We start from the raw sequence: 25,264 nt of genomic DNA, 5'->3' as shown, positions 1-25,264 counted from the left end.
TTATATCTATAATATATTTTCATATACTTAAAAATTGCTTCATTTGATATACCAAACATAGTTTTAGTAGTTCTATGAATAAAAAGAAGAATATTATATTTAAATTACTATAATTTTCTTATACAATCTTATAACGATTTAAAAAATAAATTATACATTTTTCTATAAAAAGTAATTTCTAAAATGATTTTTGTATATAATTGTTGCATCAAAATATTTATGCAATATGAATGTTATAGAAACAAAAATCATTAAAAGAAAGTTCATGAATAAACAAAGAGAGAAAGAAGAAGACAGATTCGTAAAAAAATTGAAATAATTAAAGAGAATTGAGAAGTATTTCGATTTCTTTGTTGACAAAAACTTTTTCATTGGAGTCTCTTTCTATATACTTCAATATTCTTTCTTGGATGGCATTTATTCATTCAGAAAAAATAATATGACTTTCGTGAATGTAGTTATATAATGTTGACAAATGAATTTGTACAGGCTATTTCATATATTGCGCGTATTTATATTATTTCCATTGTTAATGAAATTATATTTATTTTAAAAGAAAATTATAAATTCTATTATATATTTTATTCTCTAAATATTATATTTTTGTATTCTTTTTCATATCAGCATTAAATCAGAATAATTATGATATTTTCAAAAATTACATTTGTTTATAACTTCGTCAAAAATCATCATTTGTACAATCAAACAAAATTTTAACTCATTGTCGATTTTAAATTCGAAATAATTATTCTTGTCATCAACTTTATCTCGTTCTTTCAAAAATTTCATCTATATAAATATTAAATATTTAATATTCTTAATTAATATAATATAATATTAATATAATTAATATTCTTAATAAGTTCTTAAATTTTATAATATATAATTCTATTCGAAATTTTTTTTTCAATCGATTCACAAATGAAATGATTAATAAATCATTGACTCGATCATATCACGGAAATCACGTACTTTTTCAATTAAGAAACTTCCCTTGTGAACAACACGAAGGGTAGTTTACATGAGCATTAAATGAATGAAAGCCGTAATCGATAATGAAATCGATGGATTTGCGACATTTTCATGCGCACGCTTTCCATGCGTGTTTGCTTTCCCTGATTATTTAATGCTGTGTGCCATGGCTTTTCTGCAAAGTGATTTCCTTTCAAATGAGAAGAATTTTATATCATTACTAGTCTATGAAACTTCATACTTCTTAATTATTTTTTTTATTACTAATTATTATAATTTATTGTTGTTGATATTGTTATTATTATTTCTTGAAGATTTGATTTTAGATTTAATTGATTTAATATCAAGCCATTATTATTGTTGTTGTTGTTGTTGTTGTTATTATTATTTAAATTCTAGTATATATTTTATTTATAATGTGAATTAAAATTTAATTAAATGATTTTAAATGGTTGAATTAAAATGATTTTTTTGTTTATTAAAGTAACAGAGAAAAAAATAAATAACTAAATATAATAATTTTAAATAAAATAAGAAATAAATTTATTTAATAAAATGTTTTCAAATAAATTTTAAAGAATAAATTATTTTTAAGTGAAATATATATATATATAATATATTTGTATATTGTATATTTTTATATATTATTATATATAATAATATATATAATAATATATATAATATAAATATATATATCACTTAAAAATAATTTATTCTTTAAAATTTATTTGAATAAAATATATATATATATATAGATACATGTATATAATATTTAAACATACAATTAAACATAAAGGAAATAATAATATTTTCTTAATGAAATCAAATAATATACATCTATAATACAAATAAATATAAATTGGAAATTTGAAAATTCTATTCTTCTAATTTTTTTACAATATTTTATTTTAATAAAAATAAAATATTTTTTTTTCATTTTCGTAAATATTTCTGAATCAATTACATAGATTCGTAATTTCAATTTTTCATCGAATAAAATTTTACAAATGTATTAAGCAAACTTAAATTGACAAATAATTAATTTATAATTGCAAAAATTCTAAAATATATGTTTTTCAAAAAATATATTAATATAAATTCGGATATTAATCAAACACAAATGACAAAAAAGAAAAGGATAGAAAAAGAAATAAAAAGAATAAAAACATATTATATATCACGTAAATAATTCATTTAATCTGAACTATAAATATTAATAAAAATTATAATTAAATCCCTGTTCTATTTCTCATATCCATAATTCAAGGCAACGCATCAGAAAGTCACAAAAAAAGTAAATAACAATGGCAGTCATTAAAAATATTACATTCAGACTCGAATTTATTTGAGAATAAAAGTTTTCTTATCTCAAGAATTTTTCTCGAAAATATTTTTAAATAAATGGATATTACTGAGAATGAAAATTATTATCAATGATCATTTTCAATCCAATATCTGTTTGCGAATATATTTGAATAATAAGTCGAAAGTTGCTCTCGAAAAAGTAGTTTTAGTTAATTTTATTACAAATTGAGAGTGATTGTCTGAAAATAATTGTTACTTTCATGATTGCGACCTTCGTAATGTATGATTATTTTTTAATAATCGAAGAAACTTGTATTTTCTAATTTTCTAGATTTTTATCTTCGAAAGATCATTTCTGATTAATTTATATATATATAAATGCTTCAAAAGTTTTGAAATTTTTTATTTTTTATTTTTTTCTTAGATTATTATTTTTTAAGATATTTTTAAAAAATCTATTTTTTGATTTTTTTTATTTAATACTTTAAAATTAATATATAAAATAATTTTTACAATATATAATGACAATAAAAATTTTATATCATTATATTTATTATTAGATTTAATTATATCGTATTATATGTATCGTGGATATGATTATATATAATTTGATAAATATATTTATAAAATAAAATGCCAACATTATAAAAATATATTTTATTGGCAAATATATATATTTAATTATATGTAAAATATAATTATATGTAAATTACCAAACAAAAATTTATAAATTCAATTAAAATAATATTTTTAAAATAGTTTATAATACTTCATAAAATTTCTTGATCAAATTTATTGATATTTACTATAGGAAATAAATTTTGTTAGAAATTATGAATAAATCTGTACATTTCGTTTCATTTTAATATTTATGGTAACAAATAATCTCGCGAATGTTTCGTGAATGTTTCAAATGCAAATATGTTTAAGAGGAAAACTTCGTTTTTTAAATATATTTAAGCAAAAATCGCTCTCAGAATTATTTTTCATTAGCGAAAATTATTCTCAATAATCATTTTCAATACAATATTCAACTGCAAAAAATCTCGTAAGAATTTTACTCTCAATTGCATTCACATTTTTCAAATCCATGGCCTTACCATACTGATACTTTCCTCGAGTCGATCATTTTAACCACTGTGCCCATAATATTTATACCCTTGCAATATCGTAACCGAGGAAATGTTATTGCCGCGAGCTGGAACGATAGTAAATTCATTGGTTCGGCAATAATCGCGGCCTGACCATACCCGTTTACGACCGTTTCACAGCGATTTTAATTTTCACCCTTGTACAAGATGACTGTAGATTAATAAATCGAAAATAGATTCACCGAATTCGGGCGAATTAACATGCATTTAATTCACGTTCTTTTGACACTTATTCGTTTTGCATTATTGTGTACAATGGCAATACATTCGTATCATTTATTATTAGATCCTAATATACAAAAAAAAAATAATAAAATCCTAATATATAAGATAATATATGGAATGTGAAAAAAAGGAATGTGAAAAATATCAATTTGATTTATAAGTGAATTTCTATGAATCTTCAAAATTATTTGTTTTTTTTATAATTTAGTTTATAAAAAATCTTTATAAAAAAATATATAAAAAATCTTAAAAGAAATATTTTCTCTCGATTATAATTTCTTTCTTTATTTCATAACTCTTTAAATATACACAAATGTTTATTATCTATTTTCCTATTTTTTAAAATAGAAAATACTTTCCTATTTTAATAATAATTATAATTTTTTAAAATTATAATAAATACAAGAAGAAACAATTAAAATAGAAATGCTTTCCTATATTTTATTAAATTAAAACAATAAAATTAGATTATTAAAAATATCAAATCTTCTTATCTTTTATAATTACTTTTTTTCTTTTTTCAAGAAAATTATTTTGTTGATCAATTATAATAATATTTACAATTCAATCTCGATCGTTACATCTCAATATTCTATTCTTTCTTTCTAATAACTTTCCATTTTATTCATTATTATTTTTAAAGTTTTATAATATTTTTAAGTTTCAAAAAATTTTAAACAAAAGATACGCAAAATAAAAAAATATAAATTGAAATTTTAATCACATTAAAACAAACAAACGATACACTGCTTCAGATAAGGAAAAAAAAAACAGAAAATTCATATTTTACTTGTTAATTAAAATATTTAAATTTGGACAAAAAGGATGAAAATAGAAAATAAACCATTTTGTGTGTCAATAAATTTTTAATTCTTGCTGATTAAAAATGTGTAAATCAATTATAAAGGTACAAAAATAATCCTATACAGTGTAAATTATTTTTTCTCCCACATCAATTTTCATATTTTTATTTCATTTTACTTGAAAACTGGATCTTACATACATGTACATACTATAACGATATGGGATTAAATGTACAATATCTACAATATTATTTGCTAAATATTTTGATCGAAGAGTAGCCCATACCCATACCCTCACACAAGATGTTCTACGAACTCAACAGATCAAATATCATCAGATTCAATTTCTAATCGAAAGAAAACACTTTTACACGGATACAATAATCTAGAAAATTTTTATATCCTGATAGTGTGATTCGACAACAGATCCAAAATTTGCCTCGAAGTGGATTGGTAATCTCTACGTACATCCAAAACTCACTTTCAACACGTACACATTGCCAGGAAGAAAAGAAACCTCGGAAGTGTGATCTTGTTCTTTGCTGTCCATGGATTCACTATTGTCCTCTTTTTTCTTTTTTGCGCGCTTGTATCTCGGAACTTGCGAAATGGAAACATGGTTCCTCGGTCGCGATCACGTTATCTCCACCTTCTTTCTCCATGGATGCTTTTCCTCGCGTACAAGAATAAAAAAAAAAGAAGAAGAAAAAGAATCAGTAAGGAGAGGGGTCAGGTCTGTCTCTTCGTGAACCGAGAATCGGTGATTACAGCCAAGATGTGCACTGGTGGTGATCGGTGAGCAAAATTTCCTTCTAATTATTCGCTTGGTTCCCAGTTGTCCTTTACCACCAGCCTGAAAAGAATTTTTCGTGCGTTAATCGCGAAGGGACGACACTCTTCTTCATCGGACGATGGTCCCAGTGACGCGCTTTTGTTTACGAGCCTCTTTGTCTTTTATAATCCTCGTTGTTTTTTTCCCCATTATTTTGTAACGCGAAGCACCCTTTAATCAAAAACATGGAACCCCAACAAGCCAGGTGGAATTGTTCGTTATATTGTTTCGTCTTAATTATACTCAATTTCGAAAATTTGTTTCTCTTATAATGTTATTTCATCGAAAACGTAAAACCTCTTAATTAATCGGAATCAAGGCGGATTGAAAGAAAAGATCGAACAGAGAAATGGACAAATGTGTTTTTAAATAAGATCGGCCAAATTTTTATTTTTCTACTTCCTCGAGAGGAAAATGGTTGGCAGACTTTTTATCGACTCGTGCATCGAATCTTGTACGTAAAAAGCTTAATTTAAACTGCATGCAATTTATAAATTTAGGTGGTCGAAATCCATTCATTTTCGAATAGATATATAAATATTGTATTTCGAATTACTAAATCAAATAATTTATCCGATGTCTCATTTTTCCACCCGATTCTGGTTAAAAATGATTATATTCGCATTATTCAGTTATATATATATATATTAATATACGATGGTTTATGAATGAACGATTAATTTTACATAATTTGGTTGATAAATCTTCGAAGCGAATAGCAATCTTAGAGAGGAGGAAGCGAAGAAGATGAATCACGAATTCATTATACTTTGTAATAGTTTCGCGAAATTATTAAATTATTTTACATAAAATTTGATTATACAGTACTTTCAATAATTTTCAAATTACTTTTAAGAAAAAATTAATTTTAATAATTAATTATTAGATTCCTAAGACAAATATTTTTAAAAAACTATAAGGACTATAAAAATATTGTAAGTATTGCTATATTGCATGGATGATGAATTTTTAATTTATTTCATTTATTTTCATGTGTTTGTAGAAGCACTAATTTTTATAAAATTTAGTAAACGTTCTAAGTATTTTTTATTTGTTTAATAAAATTTATTTGATATTGTAATTTTGGTTAATGATAAGCGAAAAATAACCAAAATTATCTATATTTTATTAGTTATTTTTAAATTTTATTACCATAGAGAAAAGAAAATATTTTTACTTTTACAAAAAATATATCTTTCCTTGTTTCAACAAATTAAATCGAGGATCAGAAACAACATTCCTCATAAATAAACATGTAAATAAATCCCTTTGCCTTCGAATTCCAGCTTAACCAGCTAATTAACGCGTTACGCTTTCAACAAATCTATCAAACAAAGATCCGTCTTTCCAAATCAAACGTAATTTTCACGCCCCAAAAAATCATTCATGAATTATCGCTTTTCATTTCATTATATATATTTTTTAAAATTTTATAAATCTTCAATATTGTTATTACCAAATTGATATAAAAGATTGCCAAAATTGATATAATAAAAACAAAGAAAAATGAAGAAAAAAAATTCTATTATAGAAAGTTCATTATAATTTTGACTTTCTTCAATTGACTATTCTTAAAATTAGTATCAAAATAAAAAGGAAAAAAAAATGAAAAAAAAGATTATAGAAATTTTTTTGAACATTTTTAATCAATTAAAATTAAGAATAAAAAAAGAAGAGGAATAAAAAAAAGAAAAAAATCAATTTCTTAAATCTAACTTCGATTGATATTCTTACTTCAAAAAGAAAATTGAAACAAAAAAAAACGAGATCATAGAAAAATTTGTGATAATTTCAAACAATTTCAATCAAAGTTCCTACTTCAAAATTGACATTAAACAATAAGAAAAACAATAAAAAAAAAATACAAAGAAAAAAATTGTTAAAAATTCATTATCATATATTACTTACAATTCCAAATACTTTTCATTGGTATTTGAGATATTTTTAATTGATTGATATTTAAAAAAAATAAAAAAAAAAGATAATTAAAGAAAAGAAAGAAGAAAAAGAAAAAGAAATTAATATCTTCGAAAAATATTTCAAAAATCATATTAATTACTCACCGCCTCCCCCACCACCACCGCTCCATCCACCACCACCACCGCTCCATCCTCCTTTCCATCCACCACCGCCACTACTCGGCCATCCGCCACCACCTCCAGCCCATCCACCACCACCCCCACTAGGCCATCCACCGCCTCCACCGCTAACAGTGATCACTTTGATGATTTTTCCGCCACCTCCGCCTCCACCTCCACCACCTCCATACTTCCAGCCACCACCACCACCGCCACCGGACCAGCCACCTCCATTCCAGCCACCACCTCCACCAGACCAACCGCTGCTTATGTAACCGGCTGTAAAGTGAAACAAAATAATCTATCAATTTTTTTGATTAAATAATGGAAAATGACACTTTGAAGTACTGATCTTGTATTTATTATAAGTTATTGGACTTTGATTAATATTAAATATTAATTTGATAAAATATGTGAAATCCTTATTAAATATTTTTAGAAATATAGAAGGAAGAAAAATATTTTTAGAATAAAGATTATTTTTTTCTGACAATCTTTAATCTTTGATTAATAAGAATAAGAAATCTGCATATCGATTTGAATACTGATATGGAAGAGAAGTAATTATGAAATTTTTAAATTTATATAAAATTTTATATAAATATAAATACAAATTTCAAATGAAAAATATAAATAATAAACATGTCAATTTGTTTTATTGAAAATTATATTATACGAAGCATAGAATTTATGTTTCGTATTTTAAAATATGATAATAGTATTCTGTATTATTGTTTGTTATTATACAAGGAAAACGTTAAAATTTTTACACAAAAATGAAATATTATACGAGCAAATTATTTAAAAAGTATCTGTCTTAATTCTTTGCTATCAAAATTAATATGACACACCACTACGTTTCAAAATTATTTGAAATTTAATACCACTGAACGAAATACTCTTGCTAAAATCGAATCGTTATTTCTATTCTATGCATGTAGAAGATATTAATTTCGAACGATCCATTGTCTATATTTATTTAATCGTATTTCTTTTATTTTCAAATCTTTCCTGCGGTTATTATAAGTACACGGACGATTTGATTTTATAGTAACTTGATTAATGATTGAAGGCAAACGATCGTGAAAATTGAGAGAGCGTGCGCGCGTTTTTACCCGTCACTCGATTAACGTCTTCTCCCGAGGGTAAGAAAGCTTGTTCCAATTGCAGCGTTTTTCGTACGTACAAACATTGATTTCTTGATTAATTGGAATCATGGATGATTAATTGGATATTAATCACGATATATTCTTTGCATTTTTGATAAATTTGCACATTCACTGCTTCAAAAATTTAAATTTTTTCACGATTTAGCAATTTATATAATTACTTTTATTTCGAACTTCCAGATTTATCCTAATTGTTTATTTCAGCTAATTTCGTCAGAAATCAGATGACACATAATATTAGTACAATCTCCTTCCTGATAAAAATAATAGTAATATTTACGAAACGTTACGATAAAATTTCTACTGGATGTGATTTATCAAGAATTCAACTCATCCAATTCTATGTAATAACAATTCGTTCACTGGTTAGGTTAGGGTATTACTCACCATAGGCAGTGGCTACGAGCGCCAAAAGAATCGTAATCGCGAACACCTGTAACGAAAATATCGCGTGAATTCTTTGAAATAGAGATGGAGAGAAATACGGATGATAAAAGGAACAGCGTAAAAATCGAGAGGCTCACGCACGCCTATGTTACCACGTACCTTCATGTTGAGGTGTTTGATGCCCATCGTCGGAACCGGTGCCTCTTTTATAGCTCTTGCCTTTCTTCGCAGATCCCCGCCCTTCCGCCTCTCTCCGTCCGGTCGCCAGTTCGTCTTCTGGTGCTCAGTAACACCTAACTTTCGTCCCACCACTATTGAAACAAAAATCTCCCTACCAACCGACTGTCAGTATATGCACTTCGAACCCCCTCTTCAGGGTCTCTCTCTACTTGTTACCGATGTAACCGACGTAACGATCCTTGTGCTGGTTAATCTGAACGGGCGATCGTGAATCTTTTGAAGAGGCCGCCATTGCGTCTGGGTTACAGGGTCGTGCGATCCTTTCTGCTTACCGCATATATTTTTTGCGTCTTTTAGTACGTATATTTCATTTCTGAGTTTATTTGTTTGTGTGAGTTTGTTTTTTCTCTTTTTTTTTATACGTATACTCTTTCTTCTTTTGTTGTTTTTCTGTTTCTCCAAGTGTGGATACATATCTTTTTTTTGTCTATTTATGCATTGCTTTTCTTTTTTCTCTATTTACATATATCTACAAAGAGTATACCTTTAGTATTTAGATTTATATTTATCAAATTATGTATATTTACTCTTTGTTTCTAACTTCTATGTTTTTATGCATTGTCTTTCTTTCTATAATATCTAAAGTATGTAAATATTATCAATAGATCTTCTATAGACATAGCATTTATTATATTTAATGTATATAAATACAATTTATAGTATCTAACTAAATAATTAAAACATATGCATTTATTTTCCATCTTTTGTGCATGTATATGATTATTTTTTATATTTATATTTATTTTCTATATTTCTGCATATAATTTTTTTTTCTTTCATTTGAATTGTCTTTTTATTTTCGAATGTTTTTTCTTCATATTTATTTCTTTTTCATTATTATTAATTTTTTTTTATATTATTGAAATAAAACATTAAGATCATAATTATAAGGTTAATAAGATGTTTTACATTTCTATGAAGTACATAAGTACTTTTATACAAGTACTTTAAATCTATCTAATCAAACATATATTTATTATATTATATAATTTTGTATTTAATTTTTTGTTATTCTTTCGTGTTAATTTTTATTATTTTGTTAAATAACTATTTATATCTTTTTGTAATATTTTATCTTAAAAATTTTTCATAAAAAAAATTATTGCTAAATTTTAATAAATTTGTATATATGATCAATCAATTAAAAATTGAAAATTTGTAATATTTTTTGTTACATTATATAAACGAACTATATAGTTTGATTCATAATAAGAAACAAGTTTGTCAATTATTTGTCATTTTAGTAATCTTTTTTTTATCTATTAAATAAATATATGTTTATTTATCGTAACGTAATATTTTCACTAATATTGTTGTATTCTTTCATTTTTAATGTTGCTTTAGTTAGTTAAATAATTTATTATTTTAATTATTTTTAATTATTAATTATTGAATATTTTAATTATTATTAATTATTGAATAAATAATAGATAATGTATTTTTTTCAATAAAATAATTCTTGTTAAACGTAAAAGTCTTTTTAAAAATATTGTAAAAAAATATTACTTCATTATCATTAAAAAATTGTAATAAAATAATTCTTTTATTATTTCGAAGAAAATTTAAAAGTATATATATGAATAATTTTATTTATATAAATAATACTTTTATATATATGCAATCAGTCATAGAAGTATTTATATATTTTACAAAAATTCAATTAATAATTTACATTGTCCAAAGCAATAATATTTTTGTTATGTGAAATAGTATATAAATCATAATAAGTTATATATAAAATATTTCTTTTTTAATGAAATATCATTTTAACAGAGTAAAATCAATTACAGTTTCGATATTATTTCATTTTTCTAAAATATATAATTTTTAATGATATAAAGTAAAAGAAAATTTTAAATTATAAAATATTCAAGTTTTAGTTTTACTTTATTACTTAGTATTATTTTATTATTACTCTCTATTATCCATCCAAAAAATGTTTAGATAAATTTTTCATCATTTAAAATATGAAAAAATGGTAAATATTTGAAGATTGATTTCACATATTCGAAGAGATTTCCTATCAAAAAATAAATCTATTATATACATACATACAAATTTTCATTAAAATCACATTTGTAATTTTTTTTATAAGAAGGAAGACTTTTGTAACTGTATGTGCCCTCTTTCTTTTATATTCTTTAATAAGCGTTCCAAAATTGGGAATAGTGAAGAAATTCGCCGACCTCGTTGCCGGAGGAAACGCGATGATTCATTAGAAAGATAATATCCGATGCTTATGGAATATTTACCCGCGAGATGCTCGACAGGAATTTTTCTTCTTTTTCTTCGTCGTCGAACGAGGCCGTCGTCGCTACATGGGGTCAGGTTTTCACGGTTGCATGCCGGTTAGAATGTTTGTAGGCGCGGGAAGAAAAAGTGCAATGATGATGAAGAATCTTTGAAATATCTCGTGATGCGAGAATTTGATGCAATTTCGTGGAAAACACGTTAGCCTGGGAATCAGGAGACCAAGTTCGAAAGAGAAACGACCGAGTGTTGCGAGTTTCGTCATTTTCGTAACGAACTCTTATCTTTCTTTTTTTTTCCTTACACCAGATTTCTCTAAGAGATGAAATTTAATAAGAGAAGAAGATAAAATTAACGTATTTGAAATTATGCGATTGATTTGTGAAACATGAATGAAATTGTTTGAAACGTGAATATTTATATTTATATTTATTTGTTTATATCTATTTATTTGTTTATCTTTATTAAGATCTATATTTGTATTATATTGTATTGTACTATTCAAGTGTTGTATTTTATCATAAATTGAATAATGCACTTAAATGATGAGTATTTATTAATTTTTAAATCGACAAAAGTTGATAAAAGTTTTAAAGATATTTTTATTAGGTATTGTTTATATATGACACTTTAATCTTAGAATGTTTAGATAGATTTTGTATAATTTATAGATGAAGTTTATAGATATATTTTGGTTATATAAGGTATTATAATAATAGAGATATATAAATATAAAACATAAATCACTTCATTATAATTATAGATCATTTATATATAAACTGTATATTTATTAACTATACATTGTTAACTGTATATTTTTTTGAAGCAAATAAAAATTTTTAATATATTTTATATATATAATTGATAAAATGATATCATTATTATAACCTATTTTGAAAATCAATTCAAATATAATAAAAGAAATCAGTTTTTCGAAATCATAATATATACAGAATATTATATTATATAGTATATCATATTGAAATTCTTTGATAAAAAAAAATTATAGCAATTTAAATGCATGAATATTATATACATATCTTCAAATGCATATTTCATGAATGTTTTTAAAAACGAATGTAGAAATATTACATAAATTGTTATAAAAAAATGTAGAATCTGTTGAAATTTTACATAATTAAAGATGGGCTATAAAACTAAAATCTTTATTTTTTAATTGTCAAAATTTTATTTGTTTATAAAATGTATTAAAACTTATTTTATATTATCAAAAATGATAGTAGTAAAAAGTTTGCAATATAATTTATCATGGCATTTCAAAATAAGTTACATTGTTTTTTATTTCTTAAATTTCTTTTTATATTTACCACAGTTTTTATTTCAATATTTTATACATAAAATAGAGCGAATCCTTTTTTCCGTTAAAAGATCTAAATTAGATATACTTTTTTAATATTTTCGCTCTATATTCGCTTTATTCGCATATTTTTTGGATCACTAAATCAATAAGAAAACTATTAAACTTTCATTTTTCTAATTACAAACGCTTCATCCTTGAATTTGAGCCAATTTTTCCTATCCCATCTATCCATCATTTTCCCATACTCCGTCCCAAACTTATCTACATTTCAATTCATTACGCAAACCGTACTTTTACCAGACCGGCAAAACGCAACAGCCAGCAACATCATTGTTATGAGATTTACCTCGGTCGCTTAATTGAGAAAATTCACCACTGTATTATGATCATGCGAATCTCAAAATTCTGAACTACTTTTATTTATCGAATCGTACGATAATTTAGCCTATCTTAGCCTATCTAATCTGGCTATTAAAATTATTTTGCATATTATTTTTAATGAGTTATCAATTTTTATATTATATTTATAAAATAATTAAGTCTATTTTATTTACAAATAATATTTTGACTTAAATTTTTCTATTTAACAAATCATTATATTAATAATATTATACTATAATTTTTTCAATTTTAAAAATTGAAGCGAATTAATTCACTTTTTCTGCTTAATTTTTTTTTTTTTTTTTTTAAATTTCTATATTCTCATACTTTTTGATTATTGTTACCTTAGTAATTATTCTTATCTAGTAATCTTAATTACAGTTTAACTTTTTATTTGATTAAATTCTTTTTTCTATTCCTAACTATTAATATTTTATCATATTCATTTTACATTATTACATTATTAAAGCATTATTTATAGAAAATATATCCATTGAAATAAATTAATATTATACATTAATGTGGAATTATTATACATTATGAGGAAAGTGTGAATCGATTTTATAATTATACTATATAATATATTATATAATATAATACAATATTATATGATAATAATATGTACTATATATAATATATATATAATATATAATATTATATATATAATATAATACTACATATAATATAATATATACTATAATATATTATATAATATAATATTATATAATACTATAATCACACAATAATCATTAAAAGTTAATATGTAAAAATAATAGATTATCTTATTTATTAAATTATGTGTAATTTAATTTTCGATCGATTCATATCGCAATGTTTAATTTTTATCCAGTTATTATAATGAAGAATTTAAAGATATTTATATTAGATTAAATATATTTATATTATTTTATGTAAAAAATAGAAGTATTAAATAAATGATACACTTATATATTATGATATAGTAATAGCAATATTATAATATAGTAATGTCAATTGATCAGCATTAAATTTTGCAATATTAAATTATTATAAATTATAATAATTATTATAATTATTAAATTATATAATTATAATAAATTATTATAAATTATTATAAATTATTATAAATTATTATAAATTAAAATAATATTCTTTCAAAAATATAGAACAATCTGAATTTTGGCCATTCTTTAAGATTTTTCTTTTAAGAATTAAAATTATAATTATAAATTAGAGGAAATATCAATAAAAATATATGTGAGGATTGTGTTAATAATATATTTACAATTTTAAAATTTGATGAATATATATACTTATTCTTTATATATTATATATTAATGAATCTATTTTGTAATTGCTCAATTTTCATAAATTAATTTTCGTATTATTAATTAACTATACAAAGAACATCACAAAATGTCTAAAATAATAATAGGAAATCGCAAAGTGTTCTTTAGAAAATCATTATTTGCTACCATTTTTTTTAATTCTAATTCTAAATTTCTAATTTATTTGTTTTTATAAAAAATTTATTTTAATATAATCACATTACCATATTATATAATAATATCAAACTAATTCTTTCGATATTCGTCGAGATAATGCTAGTCAAAGATAATGCTAGTCATTCTACGATTGCTTCAATTTTTCTCATTTTCTTATATATATAAAAAAAGAGATTATTTAACAAGTTATTTAAACGTTACAAAAGAGAGTTTCAATTCATTTGAAAATGGGACTATTCTAGAAGAAGAAAAAAAAAGAGGGAAAAAAAGAATATGACGAATGATGGATTGGTCAGAGCAAATTCATCCCATTTCTCGATGGAAAGTGTTCATTATCACTGATTCCCGCGATCAATTGGCGTTTCACATCGTTGATAAGCGTTTTAACGTTATAATAATGGGGTTTCCATGAAGCGAATCGACCGTTGGCTTACACTTGTGTACGACGATACAACGCTTCGAGATCGGAGCCGATTTTGTTCATTGGATTGCATCGGAGGAGGCGCTTAATCGCTTGCTGGAAAACAATAGAAATCGACGATAATGGATCGTCGTTTCGGAGGCGGTTCGCATGGTCGTTCATTTCCTCTAATGCGTTCACGATCACGATACATTTTGGCGCGGAACGATCTCATCGCGTGAAGCTACACTTTCTCGGCGCAGACGGTAACGACGTTTCACGAGATAGGGGGAGCTGAGTTTCTGGCCTTTCACCGGTTCAGAAACCATCGACTTCTTACGTTTCGGCAGATCTCGAAAAATTATGTTAGTCTGGAATTTCCTGTATGAGTCAGATGCTTTTCAATACAATGAAGCAATGTATTTCTGATTTTCCATAGAGAATCTTTAGCTATTTTTTAAAGTGAATTTATAAATTTTCGAGGAAATAATATAATACTTGTTGATCTTATTAATAATATACTATTTTTTCGATCTATCTATATTGAGATCTTTTAAATTTGACATATCCTTCGCACATTTACATCATGCAAAAAATTCTAAAATTCATTGTTATATTTTCAAGTATTTTTAAATTATGTAATTAAATGTTCAAAACAAAATATATAAATTTTATGTTTGTAATAGTTTTGTAATGAAGATGAATATTCTATATACCATTATTATGTCATTAGTATATACCATTTATTATATAATGTTTTTATTAAAAAAGTTGCTTTTATTAACGTATGTATAGAATATCTTTGAAGGACCAATTTTTAAAAATAAAAATTGATATATAAAGACAAATGTTGATATACACAAAAATATCAATTAAGATTTATTTATTAAGTTACAAATAATTTAAATTTACATTAGATAAAGTGAAACGATTCTCTGTTCACTATCGTTTTAAATAATGAAAACTTCTTAATAATTACTTAATAAATTTATTACTTAATTAATAATAATATATTAATAATAATAATATATTAATAATAATAATATATATATTAACAATAATAATATATTAATAATAATAATAATATACTTAATAATAATAATACTAAAAAGCTTGTGAAACTTTTTATTTATACAATTTTTACTTGTTCTTTTTAAAAATGATTTTACAAAACTATTTTTCAAATATATTAGGAATAGATAACAACAATATAGAGCATTGTACATATAATATAATTTATTATTATTATTCTTGTTATTATTATTGTTATTATTATTGTTGTTAGTATTATAAAATTTGAATCAATATAATATTTGTAGAATACTATTCAAAAATTTAGAATTACATATGAAATTACATATGAATTCCACAAAATTCAAAAAGTTTAAAATTTTTTTTAAACTTTAAAAAGTTTTTTTATAAAATCCATTTAAAAAAGTTATATTAGACTTACACAATTTTTTCATCAAAAATCTATACGAAATAAATAAAATTATTATCTATATCTGTAATTCATGCCTGTAAATTTAAATTAATAAAAAAATAAAAATTCAATATAAAAAAGAAAAGAAAATAATTTCAAATTATGATCATTAATTTCATATTGATGATTAATATATATTCCCAATGATTTCAGTATATATAGTTTTTTTTAACAGTCAGCCTTCAATTTTTGGATCTTTGGCCTTCTTATTAAGTGAATCTTATCCCATACATCTTTGTTCACAGCGTAACAGTATAAATTTCACTGCTGAAATACGATTGAATACTGATAGGTCGACTGTATATGAACATCATTCAAATTCTCCTTTGAACTGCTAGTTTGACTACAAAGACAAGAATCATGTTTTTGTGGTTAGAAGTAACAGAAAGAACAAAGAAACTGAAAAATCATAGTCTATGAGTCTATAAGATATCGTTTAACATGGTTTTATGCAATGTGAATTAATACTTTTCAGTAATTGAAATATTTATTAAATCAGTTCAAGTTTGAGAATAATTTTCAATTTTAAATTATTATTTCAGATTTTTATTGGACATTAAATATAAATGAAAAAATTTTTTTTAATAACTTATAAAAGAAAATACAGGTGTTAAAAATCATCTTCTGAAATGGAATAAATATAGTAATAATATAGTATTAATATACAATACTATACATACACACACACACACACACACACACACATACACACACACACAGTATTAGTATATTAGTACTTACACGTTACAAATCCTATTTTTTGGAATATGAATTAATTGAAATGGAAATGAATTGAGATGTTATTCAAAATAAAAAAAAAGATTAAGAAAAAAATAAGAATATTCTTTAGTGAATTATATATTTTCAATTATAATTTTTAATCAATTTTTAATGCAAATAGTTTGATTTAGAAATTTAGTTAAAAATTTTTATGTAAATTAATGATTATATTAATCTTAAAACTTTATATATCTTGGAATAATTTAAATCTTTTTACTATTTTGTATTTCTATTACAAAGAAACATTACAAAAATTAATGTTGAATTAGAATATGAAAAAAATTTGCATATTAGTTAAAAAATTATAAACACCACTGATTTAATGTTTCGAATTCTTTGATAATATACAATTTCTAATATTATTCAAAATACAATTATGAAATTATATTATAACAATAATTATATCTAACAATTAAAATTAGTTAATCAAAACCAAATCCAATTCTAACTTTGTGATCTATAATATCCTTGTATTGATTTAATAATACGATACTAAACCATAGATTAAAACATTAGAGATAGAGTTGAATTGTCTATATTTTGATTTCCTTTACCATGTATTATATATTTTGTTAGAATATTTCATTAAATGAATTAAAAAATATATTTACTAAATGAATTAAAGAAATTTATATAGATAAAGTTTGAAACAAAATATTGAACAAAATTCGAAAATATATAATTAATAATACTCTATGATTTTTATCTCTATAAATTAATATTATTTAATTCAAATCAATTTATTTAAATCTTTTTTAAATATTAATATTTTAAATTTATAATTTAAATATTTCTTTATTATGCATATTATTTAACTATTGTATCTAGTTGAATGCAAATAATATTTTGAAAAATTTCAAATAAGACATATTATACAATTCATACAATTCTTTTATGAGAAATATAAAAAATATATAAAAAAGAATATAAAAATATTCTTATATATATATAGAAAATTACTATAATATATATATTATTATCTATAAATCTTTGAATATTTAATACGTTTTAGTAGAACATGATTCTAATATAATATGATTCTAATATAATATTAATTTATCACTTTTATTATAAATTCTATGTTTTAATAATTTTAATATAAATAATGATAACATTATTACAAAATATGTAATATACTGTAATTCACATTATTATTATACTAAAGTAGAAAATAATTATAAAATGTTGTTTTTCTCAATAAAAATTCAACTGCATTCATTCTATCTTTCTTAATACATTATATATTTAATTAAAGTAATTTTAACAATATTAACAATAAAAATTGATTTTATTATTTTAAGAAAATATAATTCCAGGATTTAAAATAAAAAATTTATTGTTTCTAGAATTTTAAAACTCTTCCATAATTTCTTTTAAAACTAAAATTTATTCGTAAAAAAGTTGTCTATTTAAAATATAGAATGTTTATATTATTTACATATGAAATCTGTGTGATTAAATTTATGGGACTTTCACGACACTTTTTCACAAATTTAAACTCATAAAAAAGAATTATACAAATATTCTGATTTTTTCATATGAATTTTATTAATATTTTTTATATAATAACAAATTATTGTATGTATATAATTATATATATATTGTATATATAATAGCATATTTATATAATAGCAAATTTCTTTTTTCGTTTATGTTTTTGATAACTATGATATAAAAGAAAGTGATATTAATCAATCAATTTCAGAGAAAAAGTCAACCAATTTATCATCATAATTTATTCATGAAAGTACAGAACATTTTACAATATAAAAAAGATTTCAAACAATTAAAGATCTTACATAAAAACTTAAATTTAAATATATTTATTTAAAAAGATTTTAAAGAAAAGAACTATTTTATTTCAATTGAATTTCATTAAAAAATATGATACAAGTATACAAGTTAATATTCAAAATTAAATAAAAATATATTTTTATTCAATAAAATCCTATATGTATAAATACGATTAAAACTTGAAACAAATTAAAGTACAATTTAAATTGCTTCTAAAATTACACTTATCCTTTCCACTTATCCTTTCCAAATTAACTAGATTTTCTCATTCTACGCCAGTTAACTTACCAAATTAATTGCTATTACTCCACTTCTCTTCACCTACCCAAAGTAATTTTTTTGAATTCTTGAATCAATTATTTAATTCAAGACAAAACAAAATATCATGTCTAATTTATTCAATCAGCCAATTTAAAAACTATCAGATACAAATTTGTAAAATCAAATTCTTATCATAAATTAATTTTTTTTATGAGAAGACACTAATTAAAAGATAAAATTCAAATTATCGATCAATTATACGATTGTGAATAATCGTATTGCACTATAAACTTTAATGAATTTATAAATTTCATATTAATTAAAATATATTAAAATATTATATGTAGTATATAAAATGTTACATGTAGTATCTTTTCATTGTACTTTTCATCAAAAGTAAATTTTGATTTATCTTTTTCAAAAAATAATATTTTAATTATTAAAGGTATTAGTAGTAATTAAAAAATTATGAAAAGTTTTGTTGCATATATTTTTTTCATATTTAAATTTCGTTTATTTTCTATACACTAATCTAATCTATTATTTTTCTAATAACTTTATTGCGTAATTGGGATAATTCAATAATTGAAAAAAATCTAAATAATTTAACTTAAAAAAGTTTAGAAAAGATTCAATAGTTCAATATGTTCGGTTTAATGGATAGATAAATTCTAATTTTTCCTTGATTCAAGAAAGAACTTGTGTCCTCTAAATTTTTCAACTCCATATTTATTTCGGAAGATTATAATTTTTAGTGAAATATACAATCAATGACGCCATAAATCAATTCTCTAATTACACAACATTTAATAAATGTAAGAAAAATTTCTTTATTTAAGATCGGGAGAAGTGTTGTACACAGATAGAGTTGTTCTCAAGCAAACTGATCCGTGAGTGTTTGACAAAAATTTTCTCGAGTATACTGATTGCAATGAAGGTTGGCATTGGGTTGGAAAATGTCTCATGTTTCAAAATCACGTTCACATTTCAGTCAAAGCAAAATATTCTAAAAAATATACATTCCTAAAGATTCTTTAAATACTTTTCTCAAAAAGCTCTTGTGTTTCTGTTTTTTCACAATCATTCTATATTCTTTGTTATATTTTAATGTTACTCTATATCAATTCATAGTTATAAAACTTATCTTTTTTTTTTATAATAAAATTTACTTTATTTATTTTTTCGAGTTATTTCTTCATTTAATATACTCTTTATTATCTTATTAATATTAATGCATCATCATATTTTCTTGTATATCATTTATATTTTTCATTATTCTTTTATATTAACGAATTATTGTTTGTTTCTTTTCTTTTTATTTAAACCATTTATATTTTTTTTATTATATTTAAACATGTTCATATAAAAGATTTATAAAAGATAAAAGACTTTGGAAACAATTAATAAACCGGAAATTTATTCATTAACTTCTGTCTATTGGTTAATCTCTCAAAACAGGCATTTATCACTATTCAACTTAAATTCCATTATTTTCATTTGCATATCATATAATAGAAAAGTTTTTTTATTCAGTCCATTCAATTTATGTTAAGGAATTCGATTCGCTTATAAACCTTCCGAATAAAATTCTTTCGCTTTGTCTGTTATTTCTCACGAAATATAACATGGTTTCTTCGCTATTGCACAATTTCCTTCTGTTATTTGATCCCGATCGTCGAATCGATATCCAGAAATTTCCATCATGAGACAATCTGCTTCGCTTCGTTCCTTTTTTATTCTCTTTATTGACTTTCGATTTTCATTTTTTGTTCTGAATGTTCATTTATAATGAATTTAAATATAATAAAATATCTACTGGAAGATTGGAATTCGTGTAATAAACTTTTTTTAACAAGATAATCAACAATTCAATAATCAACAATTTAAAATAAAAAAGGAAACAAAATCGATTTATTATGATTGAATAGTTTTATGATTGAATAGTTTCAAATTAAAATCTTCAGTTTTATCTTTTTAAGATTTATATCTTTTTATAAAAAAAGTAAATAAATAATTTAATATGTTTAATTCAATAAATTGTTATATGTTTATTCAATAAATTTTAATATTTTTTTAATATTTTCTTAATATTTTTATTATCTTTATTATTAATGTGAATTATGATTCCTTTTTTAAAAAATAATGTTTATGTAATATATGATTTTATGAAAGAGTATAATTTATTTACTCTTATTTATTATTAAAAATATCAAGAAATAATTATTAATCACAGACTACTAAAATAAAAATCTCATTATATTATGGTATAAAAAATTAAAAATAAGAATATTAGATTTTTGTAAATGAAATAATAATTTATTATTGTTAATTCATAATATCCAGAAAATTTGACAGATTATTTTGATTAATATTTATTTCTTTGATTTATATTATATTTCTTTTACTTTTTAATTATTTATATAATAAAAAAAATAATGAACATAGACAAACAGATTAATAATTAATTTTTTACATAAAAAAAAGGAATTTAAAAGTAAATTATTAAATTATTCAAAACTTTTTTATGTATATATATCTATTATTCTTTTTAAAAGTTTAAAAAATAAATTATTTATGTTATCTAATCAAATTATTATTAAATACTGTAATATTGAAATAATAAAAATGTGAATCTTTTAATTGATTATTATATACTTTTTCAATTCAGATCTGAAATATATGTATATATATATATATGTATGTATGCTGATTGTTTTAAGTATAGACGTTGAAAACGTTGAAGAATTTTTTCAATTCCTAATTAAAATGATCGACTATTTCGCTATTATTATCCGTTTACAAAATTCAGTTCTACTAGATTTTGTCGATTGTCAGTAAGCGAGCTCAATTCAAATTGTATCCTTTTGAACGTCCGTAATTTTCGCAATATTATACTCGATAGTGAAAGTTCCGCTGTTGCAAGACCAAGGTGGTACGGTAAGTATAGTGCATACAAGGAAACTAAAACTAGCGGAAAACTAGCCACAGGGCGGCTATTTTAACGTTCAAAGCGAATTCGAAGCAACAATGACTCCGCATGTTCCCATTTACGAATCGTTGTAATTGAATTTGACTAAGCGATGATTTCATCGTTTGAATTCTTGTTGCTAATAATAAATTAATACAAAAAATAATAAATTCTAAGGAAGTAATTTTAAAAAGAAACAATTTGTTTAAATTATTTCTTGCAGACAGTATTAGTAATAGAATTTTGTGTAATTAATTTTATTGCATTTTTTTCTTATATTTAGAATTTTGACACTTTAGAAAAACATTTATTATTTTATTTAACCAAATTAATTATCAATTAATTTATCAAAATTAATGATAAATAAAAGGTGATTAGGAATATATTTAGCATAGTAAGTATTTTTTCTATGGTTAGAATTTTGATAAAGAAACATTTATTATTTAATGTGATCAAATTAATTAGCATTTCAAATTTAGAATAAAGTTAATAATGGATTTTATATATTATTTATCATTTTATTAAACTATATTAGTTATTAATAGTTATCAATTTGATTATAATGCAAGAAACTTGAAAAAAGTTTATTATATTAAAATCTATTTATTATTATGTTTGAACAAATCATTTCAAATTAATTTAATGAGTTTAATGTAAAAATAATTTATTATTTTATTTTTCTATATTTTTTATCTCTTTGCTTTTATTTTTGAATATTATTTTTGAATATTCACCGTTTTATATATGTTAATATTAAATATATAAAAATATTAAATAAAAATAATGTCATTATTAATTAAATTAATAATTAATTAATAATATGAATTATATAATGATCATTATTGTAGAGATGATAAAATACTTTGAATGGAAATTTTATGTATGACTGAATTATGTTCTATACATGATCACGTTCATTTATTTTACTTTCACTGAATTTTTTTTATTAAATTAATAATTATTTCGTAACGATGAATGTTAACACAACATTTTTTAGTCTTCTTTTCTCTTTCTTTATGAAAACAATTTAAATTTACAATGTGTTATTCATATATTAATAATTTTATAACTTCTAAAGATTAACAAGATTAACAGTTGATTGATTCAGAATAATTATTCATTTAATTTAACCATAAATGAATTAGTTCGTAAATTTTCATATATAGTTATATGATATTCTTATAAAATAATCATTGAAAAATATTTTATTCTAATAATAAATTTGTATGTATAAAATTTTATTTTATAGATATATTTAAAAATTGATATATTTTGTAAAAATAAATTATAAAATAGCAAGATTTTTTTATCTTTGAAATATATATTTAAAAAAAATTCTTGTAATAAAATAGTAACTAATATAATAATAACTTTATTACAAAAAATATTTTCTTCAAATCAAAAGAAAACTTATTTTTCACCGAAATAACAAAATGAAAAAATTAAATTATTATTTGTTGCCAGATCTACTTTATTTGTCAGATTAGCTGCCATTGATTACCATCTATTTTTGCAATTGAAAAAATTCCTATCTGAAAGAAATCTTGTCAGACGAGAAAATTAAGGAAGTTGTCGGTGAATACTTATAGATCTCAATAAACTGGAGATTTCCTTATATTCTATTCCAATAATTTTTTAAATGTTCCACAAGTGTATTTACAAGAATTCAAATCTTATTTTCAATATTTTCTATTATTTTATCTTCAAACATTTTTAAATTATTTTTTAAATTATTAAAACTTTTATCATTTGATTAAGATAAAAGCAGCCATATAAGTAAGATAGAAATTTGTAATCGCTAAAATTTAAGAATACTATAAAATCTAAATAGAAAAATTGTTAAAAAAACAAATTAAACACAATAAATTGTTCTTAAATTCTTTTACCATTTTTTAAAATATAAAATTCTTTTTTTTGTTAACTGTTAAAATTATTAATTCATATTTTATTAAAATATAAATATTATAAATGTTGAAAATAAAATTTTATCTATGTTTTAATGTATTGATAATCAAAAATTATTTCCTTAAAAATTTCAATGAATTTTTTTTGTGTTGAAAATGTTCAATTTCAAAATTATGATAAAAAAGTTTATAACAAGCAAAATAAACTATTAATTTACTATGATTATTAATTGATTAAATTATTATATTATACAAAATAATAAAAAAGTCATATATTTCAATTATATATTGGTAATTGAAAAAAATTTATATATAAATATATTTATATATACACACATATATATAATAAAGAAAATAAATAATAGAAAATTCAAAAACTATTCTTAAGTAGATATATAAAAATTTTAAAGTATATAAAAATAATTTGCAATTTCTAAAATATTTTTTCAAAAATTACATAATCTATCACTGTACCATTTGCAAAATTCAATTCTAAATGGCAGCAAAAATAAAAATATATATTGAATTAATTAATATATATATAATATATAATATAATTATATATATTATATATATTATATTTATAATTTTTTTCCAAATACTAATAAATGATGATTAAATGAAAACTATGATGAAAATAATTCATACTTTTAAATAATTGAGAATTATCACACACACACACACACACACACACACACACACACACACACACACACACACACATATATATAATATCAAAACCGAAACGCATAAAATTTTTATAAATTTGTTTAAAAGTTAAACATATAAAAATTAAGAAATGAGAAAACAGTTAACTGCAAAATGAATTATCTTTATGATTAATTTAATTTTAAAAATCATTTTTGGATATATGAGAATAGATTTTGTTGCACTTTAGATTTTTTTTATATTATCTTTTATTAAACATTCTATTTTTATTGTTATATATAACTTCTAATATTTTACTTGTCTTACTATTTTTCTTTATGTTTCATTTTTGTTTTATTTTTCTAAATCAATTTTTTTTATATAGAGATATAGATAATAGAGATTAATGAATTTATTTTTCTTTTTAT

The 25,264-nt window shown here is 21.8% G+C and overlaps 1 protein-coding gene across 1 annotated transcript; it reads right to left on the bottom strand.

Moving 5' to 3' along the window:
- Positions 1-4,499: 4,499 nt before the first annotated feature.
- Positions 4,500-9,373, bottom strand: LOC107993465 (uncharacterized). The gene is made up of 4 exons (XM_017049883.3): positions 9,082-9,373; positions 8,923-8,968; positions 7,352-7,645; positions 4,500-5,309 (listed from the first exon to the last, which is right to left on the bottom strand). Exons 1-4 carry the CDS (start codon positions 9,106-9,108, stop codon positions 5,299-5,301), a joined length of 378 nt encoding a protein of 125 aa, XP_016905372.1. The 5' UTR covers positions 9,109-9,373; the 3' UTR covers positions 4,500-5,298.
- Between the last annotated feature and the right edge of the window lie 15,891 nt (positions 9,374-25,264).

Source organism: Apis cerana, linkage group LG6 (genome assembly GCF_029169275.1).
Source record: "Apis cerana isolate GH-2021 linkage group LG6, AcerK_1.0, whole genome shotgun sequence".
Taxonomy (NCBI): Eukaryota; Metazoa; Arthropoda; class Insecta; order Hymenoptera; family Apidae; genus Apis; species Apis cerana.
This window is presented reverse-complemented; position numbering and strand designations above follow the sequence as displayed.